Genomic DNA, 18,222 nt, shown 5'->3' on the forward strand with positions numbered 1-18,222 from the left:
CTGATACAAATTGCAAATTGGTCACAAAGGTGGTGTGGGACTCCTACTCTCTAAACATCTGCTCGTCGTCTGTTTCGCTAAGAGCTGAACATCTGATACATTTTCAACTGGCCTCGGAGGTAATTTAATCTCTCAAAAGGTGGAGGAAGCAGGAAGCAGAACTGCTATTCCTGGACTTCAGATTGACCAACATGAATAATAAGTTGATGTGGACTGGACAGGAACATTGGAGAAAATGACCGTGTTATGTGGAGTTCACTTTATTGAGCAGAGAAAGCTGAGCATTGACACATACACTAGACATTAAGCAAAATGATTTTAATCCAACTTGATGCAGTACAGGTAGGATCCATTGACAGAGGTCAGGAAGAATGGTAAGCTCATAAAATTCTAATGCAGACGTAAAAATCTGAGTTGTGCCCATAAAGAAGAAAAGGGAGAAGGGCTTTAAACAGCTTTCATAGGGCAAAAAGCCTGCATTTATTAAACTCAGATTTTAAAAAGAATACGTACAAACTATGAAACATGGACATACTATATAGAAAGTACAAGTACATGTACAGTGTCGAATGTTGTCCTCTAGTACATCCTGCAAATGTGACCTATTTTGGAAATAGGATCTTTGCAGATGAAATTAATTTAAAGATTTTGAGAGAAATCATCTTGACTTTAGCATGGACCTTAAATCCAATGACTGGCTTCTTCAAAGAAATGGAGAGGGAGATTTGACACAGAGGCACACAGAGGAGAAAGGACATGTGAAGATGGAGGCAGAAATGGGAATGATGCACCTACAAGGCAAGAAGCATGAAGAACTGCTGGCGACCACCAGAAGCTAGGAGAGAAGCATGGGACAGATTCTTCCTCAGAGCCTTCAGAAGGAACCAATCCTGCTGACACTTTAACTTTGGACTTCCAGCCTCTGGAATAAATCTGTTGTTTTAAGCCACCCAGTTTGTGGTATTTTGTTATAGCAGCCACAGGAAGCTAATATAGTACTTTAAATATCTAAGAAGATTAGGGTGGAGGTAGAAGCCAAAGCTGAGCTTAATCTAAGACTCTTAGAGAATCCTAAAAGAAGCAAGTGGGGCTTTTAAACAAATTTTGAAACAAAACACAAACAAGGGAGAAAGTAAGCCTGCTACTTAGGAGGAAGCTGTCATTTCCACAAGTGACCATAAGAAAGCAAATCTGCTCAGCAACCACAGAGGGGGCATCAGGTTGGGGTTCTGGTCCACACTCCAATGTACGTTCACCTCCTCAGTATATGGTGGAAGGGGCTGGGGACCTGGATATATGGGGTGCAATGGAAAGCACTGGCCCTTTGGGCTACTTCACGTCCACTCTCTGACAGTGATATTGGAAAAATTATTTTTAACTTAAGTATTTTTTTTTTTTTAACCTAAACCTAAACATTTAGATGACCATGACACTTAATAATGTCATGATTTTTCTGTTTTGGGGTTTATTGTTTGTTTGTTTGTTTTCCTTTTATCTCTTCGATGACAGTAACAATGGATGGCAATTCAAGATTTTCCCTTTTATTAATTTGCTTGCTAAGCAAGCTTGTGCAGTCAATACACTGTGATTATTTTAAAAGTCAACAGAAGTATTATTTCAAATATTTGATCAAATGGGTGTGTGCGACAGCCCCCCGTTTTAGCTAGATCATGTCTGAGTGATTTTACGTCTCTCGTTCACCATGCCCTTTGGGAATTGAAGCCCCCTTTTCTTGAAGAGGCATAAGTTCAGAGCAAGATTTGATGCCCAAATGAAGCCGGCAAAATGATCCTCAGCCCACCACAATTCTTTTTGCATTTCTGAATGTGCTCACAGTTCCCGAGGGGATAACTGTAGATTTCCAGTACCGCCTTGAGGCATCGGAAGCCTTTTACTACCCCCAAAGAAACCACACTTAACAGAAATAATGGTCTAACTGGAAACTGTTTGACTCCTTCACATGTTGAGACAGTGACCTAGTGAAATGGAATTTTTGCTTCTAATTGTGGAAGATTTTTACATGACATAGTTGAGGCCATTGATGGAGGAGGCAAGAACCATAGATTTTTTCAGTGTCACTATTGTATTTGCATCTTTGTGGATTAATGTAAGAGGCTTTTGTGGGAGAAAGTGAGTCAGTAATTATTGTCAAGCTTAGACAGGAACAATAAAGGACTCCGTTTTCCAGGATTGTGAAGATAAAGTCTTTCTCAAAATTGCTTTGCGGTAAAAGGTTGAATTGGTCATTTTCATTCTCCCAGGTGATGATGTGATTATTATTGTTCACAAGAGTTAGAAGATTTACCCTTGAGGTGAGAGTCAGAATCCCAGTTGCCTATGGAATCTGAGTAAGTGATCTGAAAAAATAAGGCAGCCGGAGATGAGGCAGTAAGACAAGAGGCCATGTCTGCCCACTGGGTCAGGCGCCATTGTGTGGGCTCTGCCTCAGATCTCTCCAGATGAACATCTTGGGGACAAAGGCCAGACAGTGTGGAAGAGGGGTGGGGTCCAAGAGTGAATTTCCCTGTCAGTGTACCTAATTTATATACACATTTCTTGCATGATTTTGCTCATTGGCTTGCTGTGAGGCTTGAGGAGCGGTGTGACCCAATCTCTCCTCATGCCCCTAGCTGTGTAGTATGGAGGAATCTTTGTAATAAGGACATCGCAGTGGGATTGCTCTAACTCAGTACCCCAGGAGCTCTGGTGAGGGCGCAGGAACTCCAGGCCAGTGGAATAACTCCACTGATGGCTTTGTGAATGCCTTTTACCATTAGTCCCTTTCTGTCAACTTGTTTAACCTTCCAAACAGCCTTTTCAGGTAGACACTTGTCGTGCGGGGGACCCTGCTCGCTCCGCCATTTGTCGTGCGGGGCGGCCTGCGGGGTCTCTGGTCCCGCTCCCCACATAAGAATGCAGGATACGGTGAGGCCAACAAGGAACACCCACGGAGCCATAGGTAGGGGAGCCATACCACCACGGTCTCACTGGAGGCTGGGCTCACTGGACGCCGACCTGCCGTCCGCTTTTCCGCCAACCGACCGACCAACCTAGGACTCTTCTCCACTCTCTCCTCTGTTCCTCTCTCTCGGCTCTCCTCTTCCGCTCTCCTCGGCTCTCCTCAGCTCTCCTCGGCTCTGCTCGACTCTGCTCGGCTCCTCGGCAATCCTCGGCAGTCCTCCGTAGTCGCAGCAGTTATACCAGTGGCCAATTGGCTAACCGGCCACAGCCGATGGCTAATCAGCCACAGCCGACGGCCATTCACCACCCGAGCCAGTACCCCTTCACGTGAGGCCAAGAGCCTGTAAACTACTCTCTGGGGCTCTGTCCCCACAACACTTTGACCCCATTTTACAAATAAGGCAAACACAGATCGGAGGCTCTGTCCTTTACTAGTTGGGAGCTTCTAGGAAAGGGACTCAGTCCTGGGACTCTGAGACTCAGTTTCTGGGACGTAGTGTCCACTTGTGTAGCGTGGAGGGTAACAAGGCAACCTGCCTTGGGGGGCTGTGGTGAGGCGACAGGAACGAAGATCAGCACAGTAAGTGCGCCACAGAAGGACTCGGGCTTCTCCTCCAGCTCTTCCTAATGACATACATGCTCATCCTGTTGTTGTTCTTAGCCTCACCATACCGGGCAGTTAGTTCTCCTCTTAGAGCAGAATGTTGCTTCATGTGGCATCATTTTGAAACGGGCGCTTCAGAAGTTAAAAACCAAAACAAAAAGTGGACTGTCATGGTGCATCCTCAGTGACCACAGAGCCCTGCTTCCGCCAGTATGTGAGACATACTTGTTTATTCTCCCTCTGTGTCTGAGCCCTTAATCCACATCTACGGACAGAAGATGGGGTTATCTTCGGGCTGTCAAGGGGGAGGAAAAGAGACTGGCTGATGGGACAGCAGGGCAGAAGGGTAGATGTTTGTCTAGAATCTGGAGAGAAACCTTCCGTTTTAACTATCCATTCATTCATCCATGCATCTTATCATCAATCCATCAGTTTTTGGAGTTTCTGCCACATGCTGGTCAAAGGAGTACAGCAGAAGACCAACGCCAGGCGGTTTCTTCCCTCACAGAGCCCACATTCTGCTGAATAAAAGAAGTAGAGCGATTTAGTTACATAATTCTAATTTACTTACTTTTATTTCTTTTTTTTTAAGCAAACTTCTAAGTCTGAGGTGGAGAAAGTTGGAACAAGCTAGTTGGCTGAGGTAATTGCAGTGAGAGAAAACACATTGTTCCTGTTTTTAATGCTGAGTTCTGCCTCAGGAGGGGGGAAAGGGGAAAATGACGCTAAGATGGTCTCTCTTCGCTTTCTCAAGGACTATGGGCTATGCAAGATTGAAAGCTAAAAATAAAGGGATGTGCCTTTCAAGTAAGGAGCCATCCGTAGAGGCTCCTGAGTGGCTTGAAGGGCTCAGATAGGATGGGGAAGCCCTAATGTGTGGAATTCCCAAGAGCTAAGCATTTCGGGGGCTGTGTCTTTCTTCACAGCTTCCTGCAAGATAGGCCTGTGCTGATAACTGCCAGCTATGTGGGATGCCAGCCAGTTGTTATCTCACTTTGGTTTGTAACAGCCCTCTTCTCTCTCTTTTGTTTCAGACCCAGCGATTGTCAATGGGGTTTATTGGTCCGAATCTCTAAACAAAGTTTTTGTAGATAACTTTGACCGTGACCCATCTCTCATTTGGCAATACTTTGGAAGTGCAAAGGGCTTTTTCAGGCAGTATCCAGGTGAGTACCCTGCATGAAGGACCATGATTCAGATGAATGATCCTGTAATATTTTCCTTTAGGGTTCAGGGTTAAAATTTTTTTCCCTTCCCTTAGGAGAAAATGAAAGTTTCTAAAAAGCAAAAGAAATGAACAAACAAAATGAAACAGAAACGACTTATAGACACAGACATCAAACTGATGGTTGTCAGAAGGGGAGGGGGCATGGGCAAAAGAGGTGAAGGGGATTCAGAAGTTCAAACTTCCAGTTATTTAATAAATAAGTCATGGGAATGTAATGGACAGCATTGCGAATAGAGCTAGTAGTACCGTAATAACTTTGTACGGTGACCGACGGTTACTACTTAATGTGGTGATCATTTGTAAGGTATTTAAATGTTGAATCACTCTGTTGTATACTTGAAACTAATACAGTATTGTCATGTCTTGAATTAAAGAAAAAACTGTTAAATCAGGGTGCAAGACGGGTGGCAGTGTGGCATTTGCATGTGTGTGCGCACACACACGGCATTTGAACCTGTATGTGGTTTTAGCATGTTTTTCAATAGAGTAATTCATAGAGCTGCCACCAAAAGTGGGGAATTGAAGTGTGAAACATACCATATTGAATCTTCCTGGACAAGAGTTTGCTTTTGTTACCATTACTACTATTATTATTACTGTTACTGTTATTATAATCAGGGAATGGAGCAAGTCATAATTGGGCAGAGTTAAATTCTGACCAACAGATATAAGAAATGGAAAATCTGCACTTGGCTGTCCCCACTCTAGAGCTGAGTGCCCTTGGAAGAAGAGGTTGAAATGGCCAAAGCAACGCTGAGGTCAGCACCCCATCCTTAAGAGCCACCGGCAGCCTCTTCAAATGAGTGTATTTACCAGAGTTTGGCCATCATGCCTGTGGAACAGGTGTTTCTTCTGGGGCCCTCCAAGGCCTCTACTTTGCAATAGGAATTTCATTCTGGCTTGGTTTGAATTTTAATTAAAAAGGGAAGTTTTAATTTTGCTTGTAAGTTGTGAAAACAAGACTCGAGGCTGCAATTGTGCCAGCAACACAGCTGTAGAAATTAACAAGCTCACCCTAAAAAAAAAGGAGAAAATAAAAAACACCCTGTATAATCTTGGAACAATTAAGTGGAGTCTTTTATGTTTTCATTAAGTAACATTAGGCACCTGATGTCTTCCCACTTTGAGGCCCAGAGACTGCCAGCCTCTGCCTAGAAGAGACGTTTGCCCTGCACACAGCATCTGTCCCCTGAGATTCACCGGCCCAATCTGCTTCGCCAGATTAGTCAACATTTCCCAAGAGCTGTGTTCAGCAGGGCGTACATGGTTCCTCCTGGAGCTCCCAGAAATTTAAACAATAAGCATCTTATTAAAGATAATGTTATAATAAACAGTGGCCTATTACAGTTCCAATGTCACCAAATTGCAATCTGCTTTGATCCACAAAACAGAGAGTAAATGTAACGCAGATGTGGCTGAAATGAGAGCATGGTGGGTGGCTGATCCACTGAGGAAGCCACAGAAACGTCTTACATCTTACCATGTGGCATTTAGATGAAGGTGGAGCAGATAAGAAACCACAGGTCATCTGTTGTCTCCACCAGCAGGAAGTCCTAAAACGGTGGTCATGAGGAAATTTTAAAATGAAGGTGTAGTCATCTCAGGTGGCCATAGCATAATCATAGACTGAGTGATTTAAACAGCAGACATTTATTTCTCATCATTCTGGAGGCTGGGAAGTCTAAGATCAGGATGCCACCAGATTTGGTTCTTGGTGAGACTCATCTCTCTGGCTTGCAGATGGCCGCCTTGTTCCTGAGCCCTCACATGGTAGGGAGAGCAAGCTCTTGTAGTTCTTACTCTTCCTAGAAGGGCACAAATCCCATCATGGGGCTCTAACCCATGTCCTCATTTAAACCTAATTAACTGCCAAGGACCACACTGCTTAAAACCATCATATGGGGGCTTGGAGCTTCTACATAGGAATTTGGGGGGCAGAAGACACACTCAGTCCATAACAAAAGGGAATCCTCAGAAAGGGTTTGTGTAATAAAGGAGATTATGTACAAAGTTTTCATCAGTCAGTTGACTCAGAAATGATTAGTTTTTTAATGACACCGTGGCAAAATTTTGACTTTGTAAAATTTCTTCATTTTTTTCTATGTTAATATAGCCATAGATCACATTCTTCCAAAGGTGTTTCATGCCCTGATAAATGTCATATGGTCAGTCAGTACTTAGTTCTGAACAGGAGCACATCTCTTGTCTCCTGGACACAACATGATTGCTGGAAAAGTGATCCATGGGCATCTTCCGCCAGGATGGGTTTCTTTTCAGGTTGCATATTTCCATGTTTAGAGTGGTATAATAGTATAAATCCATGATAAGCACACACACGTCTGTCTTGAGTTCTTGCTTTATTCTAAGCTCCATGTGAGGCCCTGAGGATAAAATGAACTAGACATAGAAGCTCTTTGCCCCTGTGAAGCTCCTTCTTGTGGGGAAATGCATGCATCAGGGACTTTGGTGGCAAGCGACAGAAACCCAGTTACAACTAGCTCCAGCAAGAAACACGCTATTGCCTCATGTAACTTGAAATCCAGGGAATGGGCTGTTTTGAGACACAGCTGGATTCCAGGACTCAGCAATGTCATTTGGATTTTGAATCTTTCCTTTCATCTGTCATTTCTACCTTCCTCTATTCTGACCTATTTCACCAGCAGGCTATCTCCTCGTGATGGGGAACATGGCTGTGGGCTTGCAGAATTCTTTTTTAGTTATGGTCTGATGGGAAGAGAGAGCATCTGTTTCAATAGTTTGAATGGAAGTCCAAGGGTTAGTCTGGTCTGGGTCACGTGCCCACATGCTACAGCCAGGTGGACTTGGACAGTGTGTAAGGCCAGTCATCTGGAACCATGGGGGTTAGTCAGGATTACTGCAGCCTTACCTCGAGTGGATACCCAAAGGAAGGGACAGTGGCCATTATGGGAAGAAAGACAGATGAACAAATCAGCATGGTACAGTGTGTTTCTTGCTAAAGTGGGGGGAATAGAAGATGCTGGGGAAATCACGTTAAAGGAGCACCAATCCCAACTTCTGGAAGTGGGAAGAAGTTCTTACTGGAAGGAGAATTGTAGTCATCACTACCCCTGTAGCACACCTGTGATGATGTCCATTTCTGTAAAGATTTACATAGGCCTCCACAAGTTCACCCTATGTCCTGTGGGCATGTGTCTGCACTTTTGTTGTGCTGTCTAAAGAACTTTCTGCGATGATGGAAATAGTCTGTATCTATAATGTCTAAGATGGTAGCCACCGACCCCATGTGGCTATTGAGCACTTGCAATGTGCCTAGTGAGACTGAGGAACTAAAATTTGAATTTTATTTACCTTTAATTAATTTAAATTTAAAATCAATAGCCACAGGGGGCTAGTATCCACTATGATGAACAGTATAATTCTGTAGGAAGACTTTTCTGTAGCCCGATGCCCAGTCTTCCAAGGTCCTACTGGTCTTGTCTTTTAGTGCCTGCATTGCAAAAGGTCTCCCTGAGCAGAGAACTTCAGATAGGCCCTTCCAAACAACAGCAACAGAATAAAATGCTATTAAAGGGCCTTTGGGAGCTGCAGGACTGGTTACTCAGGGCTTATCGAAGCTCTGCTAATTTCAGTTTCACCCTTGGGAGCATTTCGGGGTGCTGTGAATAGTAACATTCATACTCATGATAGTGGTAATGGCCCCTGTTTATGGAGAGCTCTGCTGGGTGCTTATATACGCGTTGTCTGATTTGATCCTCACGATGATTCTATGGGCTGGAGCTTCTATAATCCTCATTTTACAAATAAGGAAACAGAGGCCTAGAGATCAACTGACTACCTTAAGTCACACCGACGGTAAAAGGGAGTTGGTGATAGTGTTAATTCTTCAGCTACCTTTCTTCCTTTGTTTTCATGATGCTTCTTACCCTATAAAATATAAATGCTGGCCTGCAATCCTGAGCCATCAGGCTTGCAATCCCTGCCTCTTTTCCTAGGATATCTGCCTTCAGGGGGACAGGCACATTTGTTTTGTCCATCACTCTGTCACCAGCACCAAGAATAGCACACTAGGTACTCAGTGTGTATTGTTACATGGATGTATCACTCAGTGGATCAAAGTCCACCAGACCTGGTGTCCCCCATCACACTGGTAGTAGCAGCCTTCACTCCTCAGAAATAATCGAGCTACTGTCTGTCTGGGTTACTGGCTGCAGTCCAGTCGGTCTAAGTGAACAAGCAGGGAACTGGCATAGATACAGTGTAGAGTCATGGTCCCTTTCTTTTCCCCATCGCTTCCTCTTCTCCGAGTCCTTCTAAGCCCTCACCCTTTCGATCCCAATATCCACCAAGCCCTGGACACTGAAAGTTCCCTCTGTTTACCATTTGCCTAGTGATGCCTCATTATGGTTAGTAGGGTTCCCAGGCTCATCATCTCCTAGGAGGCAGACTCATACCTGCACAGTGAGCCTTTTACCTGGGAGCCTTGTCCAGTTCATGATTTTAAAATCCTGTGTGGATCCCAGTTTCTACCTGGATAGGGTCACCAGTGCTGAGCCATCCTTCCTGTTTTGGCCAATTCTTATCTTTATCCAAAATGATATGGCTGGCTGGCAGTTCCCTGTATTTAACAGTCCTTAACTATATGGAGAGAAAACTATCTGTACAGCATAGAGAGATAAATATCTAATCAAATATAGGACACTAATTAAATTTATGTATGATGCTTGTAAGAGGCTCAGTCACTTCTCCAACATCAGATTCTCACCATTCCAGAGCCACATCTCAGGGAGCTTGTTCCAGTAGAAGACTTGATGATCACAAAGGGAATTGATTTTCTTAACCTTCTGTCGTGATTTCTGTGCCATATGAAAGTGAAAGCTGGGGCACAGTATAGTCACGAGGAGGGAAACAGATGGCTAAGTAAAGAGCTCTCTGCAAGTCTGGACTCAGGCAAGCTGTTGGCTAGTAATACTCGTATATCAAGTGTAGGTTCTGTGCACAGCATTACTTTGTGTTTGTCCTCTTGCCCATCTTCCTCACCAAGCTCAGGTTTAGCAATGGATAACGTGTGGTTCATATTGGAGTTCTCTTCTTGACAGCTCAACAGGGCCACCCCAATGAATGATCATGGGAAACCACAGTTCATAATTTTCATAGCAATTCTCTTGTTATGTACTCATTTGTCATGGTGAATGATTGCTCAAGAGATTGTTAAGGGAAATAGCATTGGTTGAATGAAGGAGTTTTTGTTTGTTTGTTTGTTTGTTTGTTTTCTGGAGGAATGCACAGCCAATATTGCAGAAAATACCTTAGGCCCAATTTGACTACAGCTCAACTCACATTAGAAGCTGGCATTTCATTATAGATCAGCTATTTTAGAGCTAAAGTTATATTGGAAGAGATTTAAAATCTTGTTAAAGTTTAAAGTTATTCAAACTTTAGATTTTGGGCCAAGTGAAAAACAACTTGTTGAGGAAGGAATTGGGCAGAACTTATCCAGTTAGGGATAAACCTGCGTCTGCTACCTCTTGATTTTCCTTCCTTTCTCTCTGCATCTATCTGGACTTTTTACTCTGAGATAGGGAAGAGAAATCCCAGGTTGCAATGGGATAGTTAGTGTTGGTTCAGGTGGTGGGTTATGGAAATGGCTTGGATGTCATTGGCAGTGCCAGGGACGTTTTATGAAAAAGATTTGGCACTGAAGAGAGAAAAGAAGCAGTGGGCCAAGACACCCTTTGTTAGAGGTGGAGGTTATGAAAAGGGGAGATGAGTGTCAAGCAGAAAGAAATTCCAAGGCCAAAAAGATACTTGAATTTTTACCGTGCTATTTGTTGTAGTTCTTCTTAGCTTTTTTGGACAGTCTTAAACCCTTTTGCCACATGGAATTATACTGGCAGTGTGTGGCTTGATTTTTGGACAATGTTGTATGGCTCTACTGTTTCTTTGCATGTGCTGAAGGGGATCAGGAAGTTGTATGTTGTTTTAGATGACATTAATTTCCCTGCAATATTAGTTTATAATGATGTTGGGGGAAAAACGATGTGACAGAAGAATGTTGTATCACATTTTAAAATCAGTAAGTTTTGAACATTTGAATCTGCCATGGATATTCTAACATTATTTTCAATTTCACTTAGGGATATGCTGAATGTTCTAGAGACTTTGTCCTCAGAGAGTTGAAGAAGGCAGGCTAGCCATCACTGATGGTAGTAAGGAGGCCTGGAGTCCCTCAGAGAAAAGGCTGAATGGCAGCTACATTCTGCTGAACTGCATCATTCATCTTGTGATTCACACCCATCTAATCTGGGAGGGATCCCAAAAGGGACATTGGCACTTCCAGAAATTATGTGGCTCCTGAGGGTACTTCTTGGTTACGTGATGATTCCCTGGGTCTCAAAGTTGGCACATTTGAGATGAGCCAACTATTATTTCTCTGGGATTCAAAGTTACTTGAAGATTTTCAAAATATCTGTGTGTACAAAAATTACCTACTAAAAAGTTGATATGTCCTTGGGGAATCGGTACCATCTGGAATCAGGTTTCCTGAAGTTTATCTCCTAAAACATTTTGTTGTGAGATTTTTTTTTGGGGGTTGGGGGTAGGGAGAGAAAAGCTCAGTGGTCAAATTAGTTTGGTAAATGCCACTTCTGCTGTCCCAATCACAGAGATTCAAGATGCACAATGACAGATTACGTTCTTTCCATGGCATAGAAACCAGTTTGACTTTCATTCACTTAACTCATCCTAACATCCCGGAGAACTTCCCATGGGACACCCTCATGGAACGGCCTGTGTGAGGAAGAGAACAGTGGCGTGGGGTTTGGGAGCTCACGTCCTTGTCCTAATTAGAAATCGCAGGGAAACGTGTTGAAGCCTGAGAACCTTGAAGTCCCTGCTGTGAGATGAAGCTTCTTGCTCAAACATGTCAGGTTTGAGCAAGTTGACCTCCGGGCCCATCCAGCCCTGACTTTGAGACCAGGTGCGACCTTTGTTGTTACATCCCGAGCAGAGGTGCCCAGAGCTGCCTTGAGGCACTGTCTTCAGCCCCACGCAGCCTGTACCTTTTGTCCTGACTGGGAGGGCCTGGGCCTCGAGGTTCCTGCCGTCATCCTTTCCATGGGACAGACGCTCTCTGTGCATGGCCACACCGGCAGTCCTTCCGTTCCTTGAACTTGAACTCTTCTCAGCCTCAGGAGCTTTGCAAACATTGTTCTCTCTGCCTGGGGTGTTTTTCACCCTGTGGCCACCCCTCACATGTTTTACAAATCCTACCCACAGGTAGTGGGTTAAATAGTGTTTCCACCCGAAATTCATGTCCACTCGGAGCCCCAGAATGTGACAGAATGATCTCACCCCATCTTACCTAATTACATCTACAAAGACCCAATTTCCACTTGGAAAATCAGGTCTTTGTAGATGTAATTAGGTAAGATGGGATGAGATCATACTGGATTAGGATGGGACGTAAATCCAAGATGACTGGTGGCTTTTATAAGAGGAGATGACACAGGGACATAGAGGGAAGATAGCCATATGAAGATGGAGGAAGAGGTCTAGCCACAGTTCAAGGAACACCAAGGATTTCTGGCAGCCACCAGAAGCTAAGAAGAAGCAAGGAAAAATTCTTCCCAAGAGCCTTCAGAGGGAGCACGGCCCTGTCAGCGCCTTAATTTTGGGCATCTATCCTCCAAAACTGTGTGAGAATCATTTCTGTCAAGCCACCCAGTTTGTAGGACTCTCTCTATATTAGAAAACTAATACACCGTCATTCTGCTCTCAGCTTAAAGAAGATGCCTTCTTCACATTAGGAATTAGAATCACTTTTATACACTAACATAGTCTGAGCTACTTCTTCCTGACATCTCTGGTTCTTGTGATTTCTTACCTCGTGTCTGCCTGTCTGCTAGATGTGGGGCTTCCTGAGGGCGGGGGGCGGAGGCTAGGCCCGTCTTTCTCAGTCACTGCTGTGGGTCCATCAACTGGCAGAATGCTTGGAGTTTCATGAACATTGTGATTCAGAGACAATAAGGGTCTGGGGTCATCCCGTTTGATCCAGTTTCTCTCTGGAATTGTATCCCTTACAGGTTGACCCAGCAGACTATGTCATATCAGCTTTTCAAAAAGCACTGTTTCAGCAGCACCTGGGAGGAGTTGCAAGCTCATTTACATGGAAATGATCTCAATCCAATAGGAGAGCATGGACTGTCATTAATTCCTTTCCCTCAGGCCTTGGCCTGAATGCTGGGGCAATAAATACATTTTCTCCTCCCAGTGGAGCACACAGTGCCAGGGAGGCCTACAGATGGCAGAGTGGGTGGCTGAGTGGAGGATGGCCGCATGTGCTCATGGTCTAAGAACACTTTCCGTCATTCAACTCAAAAATATCCACTAATGCCTACCATGAGTCAAAACATTAAAAAAAAAAAAAAAATCGCTTTATGCCATGTTTCCCTGAAAATAAGACCCAACCGGAAAATAAGCCCTAGCATGTTTTTTCAGGAGGACATCCCCTGAACATAAACCCTAATGTGTCTTTTGGAGCAAAAATTAATATAAGACCCGGTCTTATTTTCGAGGAAACACAGTATTGAACTCAAAGCAATTCTTTGTAGAATTATAAATTGGAACATTACCTAGCCTCACCATGGATATAATTGCTTTATGTGTCAAAACTGTGTGATCCGAGCTGCATTGGCTCTCTGCAAAGCAGTGTGTCAAATGTGTTTCAAACAAATTGTGTCTTGTCCCTTAGTGTACAATATCATGTCAGTTTGTTTTATCTTTGTTCCTAATGACCTTCAATTGGCAATGGCTTCTCATACTTCTTTTTTTCTGGTTTGTTACAGGGAACTCCTTAAATTAGGCACATTTGCAGGTGGGAAATATAGATATAAGGAGGACAGAACAACATGGTTCTTTGAGTTACAAACTGCCATCTCACAGGTCTCTGTGTAACAATTTGGGGATGTTATCTTAAGTACATGCCAATTATTAGCGCAGTCTGGTCCAGAAAGCTGGCCATTATTAATTGGAATGGAGACTCTCAGTGACATATTCTGAGCCATCATTTTCTCCTGAGCTGTAATTTTTCTTTCCTAATTTTCGTAACTCCAAAGTCTATGTTTCAAATCCTCCATCCCTAATCAGCACTGATGGTTGAAAACAATGATTTTTCTATCTTACTTTTAGGCAGCAAACACTTTTCTTTTTAAATGAAATTTTATTCTTAAAAACTAAGTTGTAAATAGAGACTGTACACCTGGGACATATCCCAACCGGTCTGCAAACCATGAGACTAAGGGTGTTGAATCCCAGTTTGCACACGGGGAAAACCCTCCAGGCTTCAAAGCCTGAAATTCCAACTTCATTGTATAGTATAACTAGGGGAATTTTATTTCATTTCATTGTGCAAAGCCAGGCCAAAATTCCTGATTTTAAAAACAGGAATGAGGAGAGAACACACCTGTGCATATTCTGAGATAGAAACATACCAAGTGCTTTCTACCCACTATGCAATAGAGATTACCTTGCTCAGGTCCGGGGATGGGGCCTAACTCTGCCCGGAGATCTAGGAATGATGCCACTAGGTCTAACGACTTGAGGGACAGTGAGAAGTGACCTTGGCTAACTTTATCATTAGCCCTGGGAAGGGACTGGAGTCGTGTCCTTTTTTAATGGACAGCGCGTTGCAAACACGTCACCCTTCTCCAGCAGGTCTTGGAGCAAGTGAGCTCAGGGCGTTTTGCTGTCGTCTTATGGCCCTGCGTGTGATGGAGCATGTGAGAAGCTCTAGGGTTGGTCTTTGCATGTGATTTGTCACCCTGTCCGTTAAATCAGCAAAGCAGAGCAGCCTTGAAATGCTATGAGTAAATATTTGAAGTTTCGGGGTTTCTTACGACTCCATTTTTCTTCTAGGGATTAAATGGGAACCAGATGAGAATGGAGTCATCGCCTTTGACTGCAGGAACCGAAAATGGTAGGAAACGGTCACACGGCTCAGTTATTTTTTAAAGAGAAACGTTGCAGGGAGGTTCAGGACTCATTTCTACTTAATTTTCCGCTGATCTAGGTACATCCAGGCAGCGACTTCTCCGAAAGACGTGGTCATTTTAGTTGACGTCAGTGGCAGCATGAAGGGTCTCCGTCTGACTATCGCCAAGCAAACAGTCTCATCGATTTTGGACACACTGGGGGATGATGACTTCTTCAACATAATTGCTGTGAGTGTGGCTGTTGGGGGCTTTCTGTGCTCTTGGGGTGCATCGGAGCTCTTAGCAGTAATGGTTACACTGTGACTGCTTGTGTGCGCACTGCCTTAGAGGCCCAGTGAGTCCTCTGTGAGTTTACTGCATCCTGATACTCAAGGGGCTTTGGGAGATGGTAATGCAGTTGAGCACATTTCCTCTACTGGCCATGCAGGCAGCTTCTGTCCCCTGGAGGAGTAGCACCAGATTTGGTTTTCCTGGGGAGGCAGCCTTTTCAGAACTTAGGAATTGGGCCTGGGAAGACTTTCCTCAAATCGCTAGATTTTCTCATGTGGAAATTAACTTTATCTTGATGGGAATGATCATGGTCAAATAACTAAAATGTGGAGAACAGTTGAAGACTCAGAGAACACTTTATCTCAGCTTCAGAAACCAAAGCGGCATTTATTAAGTGCCTCCTGTGTGCCATTTAGTTTACTCTTCATATTTGCATTATCTTTGTTCATCACAGAAATTCTAGGTGGTAGGGGTGGTTCTCCCATTTTCCCCAACGAAGCTGCTGAGATCCTAAGAGTGTTTGTAACTTGTCTGAGGTCACAGAGCTGGGAAGTGGAAGATCCAGAAACCAAGCCGGGCAGTAACAGCCTCTCTGGAATGAGTACTGATTCAGCTTTCTGTCTCTAGTTTTCTTTCCTCTTCTCCCCAGTTCTCTGGTATGATTCTCATCACATCCCCTATGTCCCTCCCACTCTTTTCCCAAAGATGGTAGCCACAATGAGCCTGGCTTGTTTCCTTGAGTACTTAGCCCAGTACATGGGGTCACCTGTGCTTTGTCACCTCACCTGGATGGGGGACCTGGTGTCGCGGCAAACAGGCAGGGGCGGCAGCGTGGTGAGGGGACAGAACTTGGGCTTTGGAGTTGGGACATAGGTTTTGAATCCTAGTTCTGCCATATACAGCTGTAGTGTTGGGGCAAAGCACTTGAATCTGATCATTAGCCCGCCAGCTGTGAAGCTTGTATAATCACATCGCCCACAGGGTTGCTGCCAGGATTAGCTGAGCCAGTGCACAAGAGGCATGGCCAGTGGTAGCGTATGGAAGAAGGAGAGCTATTTGAAGAGTGGTGTGGGTGTGCTCTAAGAACGCTGTTGCTGTGGTCTGCCTGGCTTCCTTGAGCCCCTGAGCAGAATGTGTCATCAAGGGACCCCATTTCTGCACAGCCTTCTTTGTGGGCATGACACCCACTTTTGTTCACTAGGCGGAGGGCAGGGACGTTTAAATGACATTGGGTTTTCTTGAATTAGTGTCCTGCCTTTATGTGCTTCTGATGAAACTCTGAGCAAAAGGACACAACCACAGGTAATGATGATTTTAGCTTCATATTTTGAAAAGCCCTAAAGAAGAAAGGGCAAAGAAAGAATCATAAATTCCATGGGAGCTAGGGTTAGTCTCATTCATTTATGGAACTACCTTCAGTGCCTGGCACATAGTAGGAGTTTAAATACATGTTGAATGGATGATGTGAGCAGCTGCCTTCCATAGAGTGCCCACTGTGTGCAAGCCCCTTGCTAAATGTCCCATGTGGATTCTCTCATTGGATCTTCTCCCAACTCTGTGCTAAGTGCCATGGAGACACGGGCACCAAGATGTAGAAACAACTCTTAAGGTCACATAGCCAGAAAAAGTGGCACAGTGAGGACTCAGAAACGGTCTGGCTTTACCTCCTCTGGCTTCCTGAACTGAAGTGAAGGGAATGTAAGTTGAATCACTCAACCGTCTTACTGTGAAACTCTATGGCTAAGGGGACAGTTCTTTCCAAGGAGACACTCAGTTAGAACTTTGGGTTTCCAAATCAAGAGAAGTTACTCTAGTTCCCAGTCTCACTGTGAATATGCAAATGTGGTCTGATCCCCACAGATCCTAAAGCATTTACAGATTAAAAGCAACTAATTTGAGACTATCTTTCTTATTAATCTTTAATTACTCATTACAGACATATCAGAAATTTGCATAATAAGAAGAGCTAACTAATTACATCCCGAATCCTTTATCAGTCAGGATTTATTGTTCTGTTAACAAAAGAAATCGATTGAAAAAATCTCTAAGTTCATTAAGATATACAAACAGTGTCAACTCAATAATGAAGAGAGGGTGATTAAGATAATTAAAAGTAGACATGCCAGTTAGCATAGAACATCAAGGAAAAATTTTTTTACCCCAAATTGTCCCGCTATATAAAGAAACCCATTAGAATTCCCATTAACCCTCATTGTACATCTGTTTGTTAGTTTTCAACATAAATGATCAGCTTTAAGATTACATGCATTATTATTTCAATAACTAGAAAGATACTCTGAACATTTTTATTTGAAGCCTCTATATTAATATCATGACTTCTGTTCCCCTAGTGGGTAAGGGAATGGATCAAATATGTTAGTGGATTTATATCAAAAACCCGAGGTCATAAAAGGAACCACTAATTAACAGTAACTTTTACATGTTGATTGTTTTTAATATAGGCAACATATGTAAAAATTTAAACAATTCAGAAATGTTCCCATTCCCTTTTCATTTGGCACATATTCTTCCGAATTTTTCTATGTATGTGAACGTACATAGTTTTCCCCACAAAAATCGAATCATATTTTAGAGAATATTCAGCAACTTGCTCTTATACTCACATTGTAATCGCGTGTATTTGACGAGCAGTGTATTCTGTCACCTATGGTTGTCGTTAAGTTTTTAACCTGTTCTCTTTGCTGGACATTATGCTGTACTCATCTCTTTTCTATGCAAGACTGCTGCAGTGAATGGATGCATGCACATATTTTTGCAGGGTTGGGTGTGCTTCTATTGAATAAAATCTAGAAGAGAAATTGCTGTACTGAAGGACATGCACATAGGTATTATCGGAATGTCTGCTAAGTAGGTTATAATGTTTACACACTTAGAAACTGTTTTAGCTCCGTCTTCTGTCACGAAATACCATAGACTGGGTAGCTTCAACAACAGAAATTTATTTTCTTTCAGTTCAAGAGGCTGGAAAGTCCAAGATCAAGGTCAGGAAGGGTTTGGCTTCTGGTGAGGATTCCTTTTCTGGCTTGCAGACAGCCTCATTCTCTCTGTGTGCTCATGTGGCCTTTTCCTTGTATGTGCTCACAGAGAGAGAAACAGCGAGCAAGCTCTCTCATGTCTCCTCTTAGAAGGGCGTGAGCCTATCACGAGGACCCCACCCTCATGACCTC

At 43.5% G+C, this 18,222-nt stretch overlaps 1 protein-coding gene across 3 annotated transcripts in view; it reads left to right on the plus strand.

Moving 5' to 3' along the window:
- CACNA2D3 (calcium voltage-gated channel auxiliary subunit alpha2delta 3) overlaps positions 1–18,222 on the plus strand; it is an 837,281-nt gene that overhangs the window by 374,739 nt on the left and 444,320 nt on the right. For all 3 annotated transcript variants that reach the window (XR_002136724.3, XM_088798500.1, XM_088798501.1), the window contains exons 6-8: positions 4,600–4,731; positions 14,688–14,748; positions 14,842–14,992. Coding sequence is in view for 2 of the 3 variants with exons in the window: in XM_088798500.1 (XP_088654626.1) it covers positions 4,600–4,731; positions 14,688–14,748; positions 14,842–14,992 (344 nt within the window). In the remaining variant the exon portion in view is untranslated. The remainder of the gene's footprint in view (positions 1–4,599; positions 4,732–14,687; positions 14,749–14,841; positions 14,993–18,222) is intronic.

The sequence above is a fragment of the Rhinolophus sinicus genome, chromosome 5, assembly GCF_057876585.1.
Source record: "Rhinolophus sinicus isolate RSI-liver-muscle chromosome 5, RSI-T2T, whole genome shotgun sequence".
Lineage (NCBI taxonomy): Eukaryota > Metazoa > Chordata > Mammalia > Chiroptera > Rhinolophidae > Rhinolophus > Rhinolophus sinicus.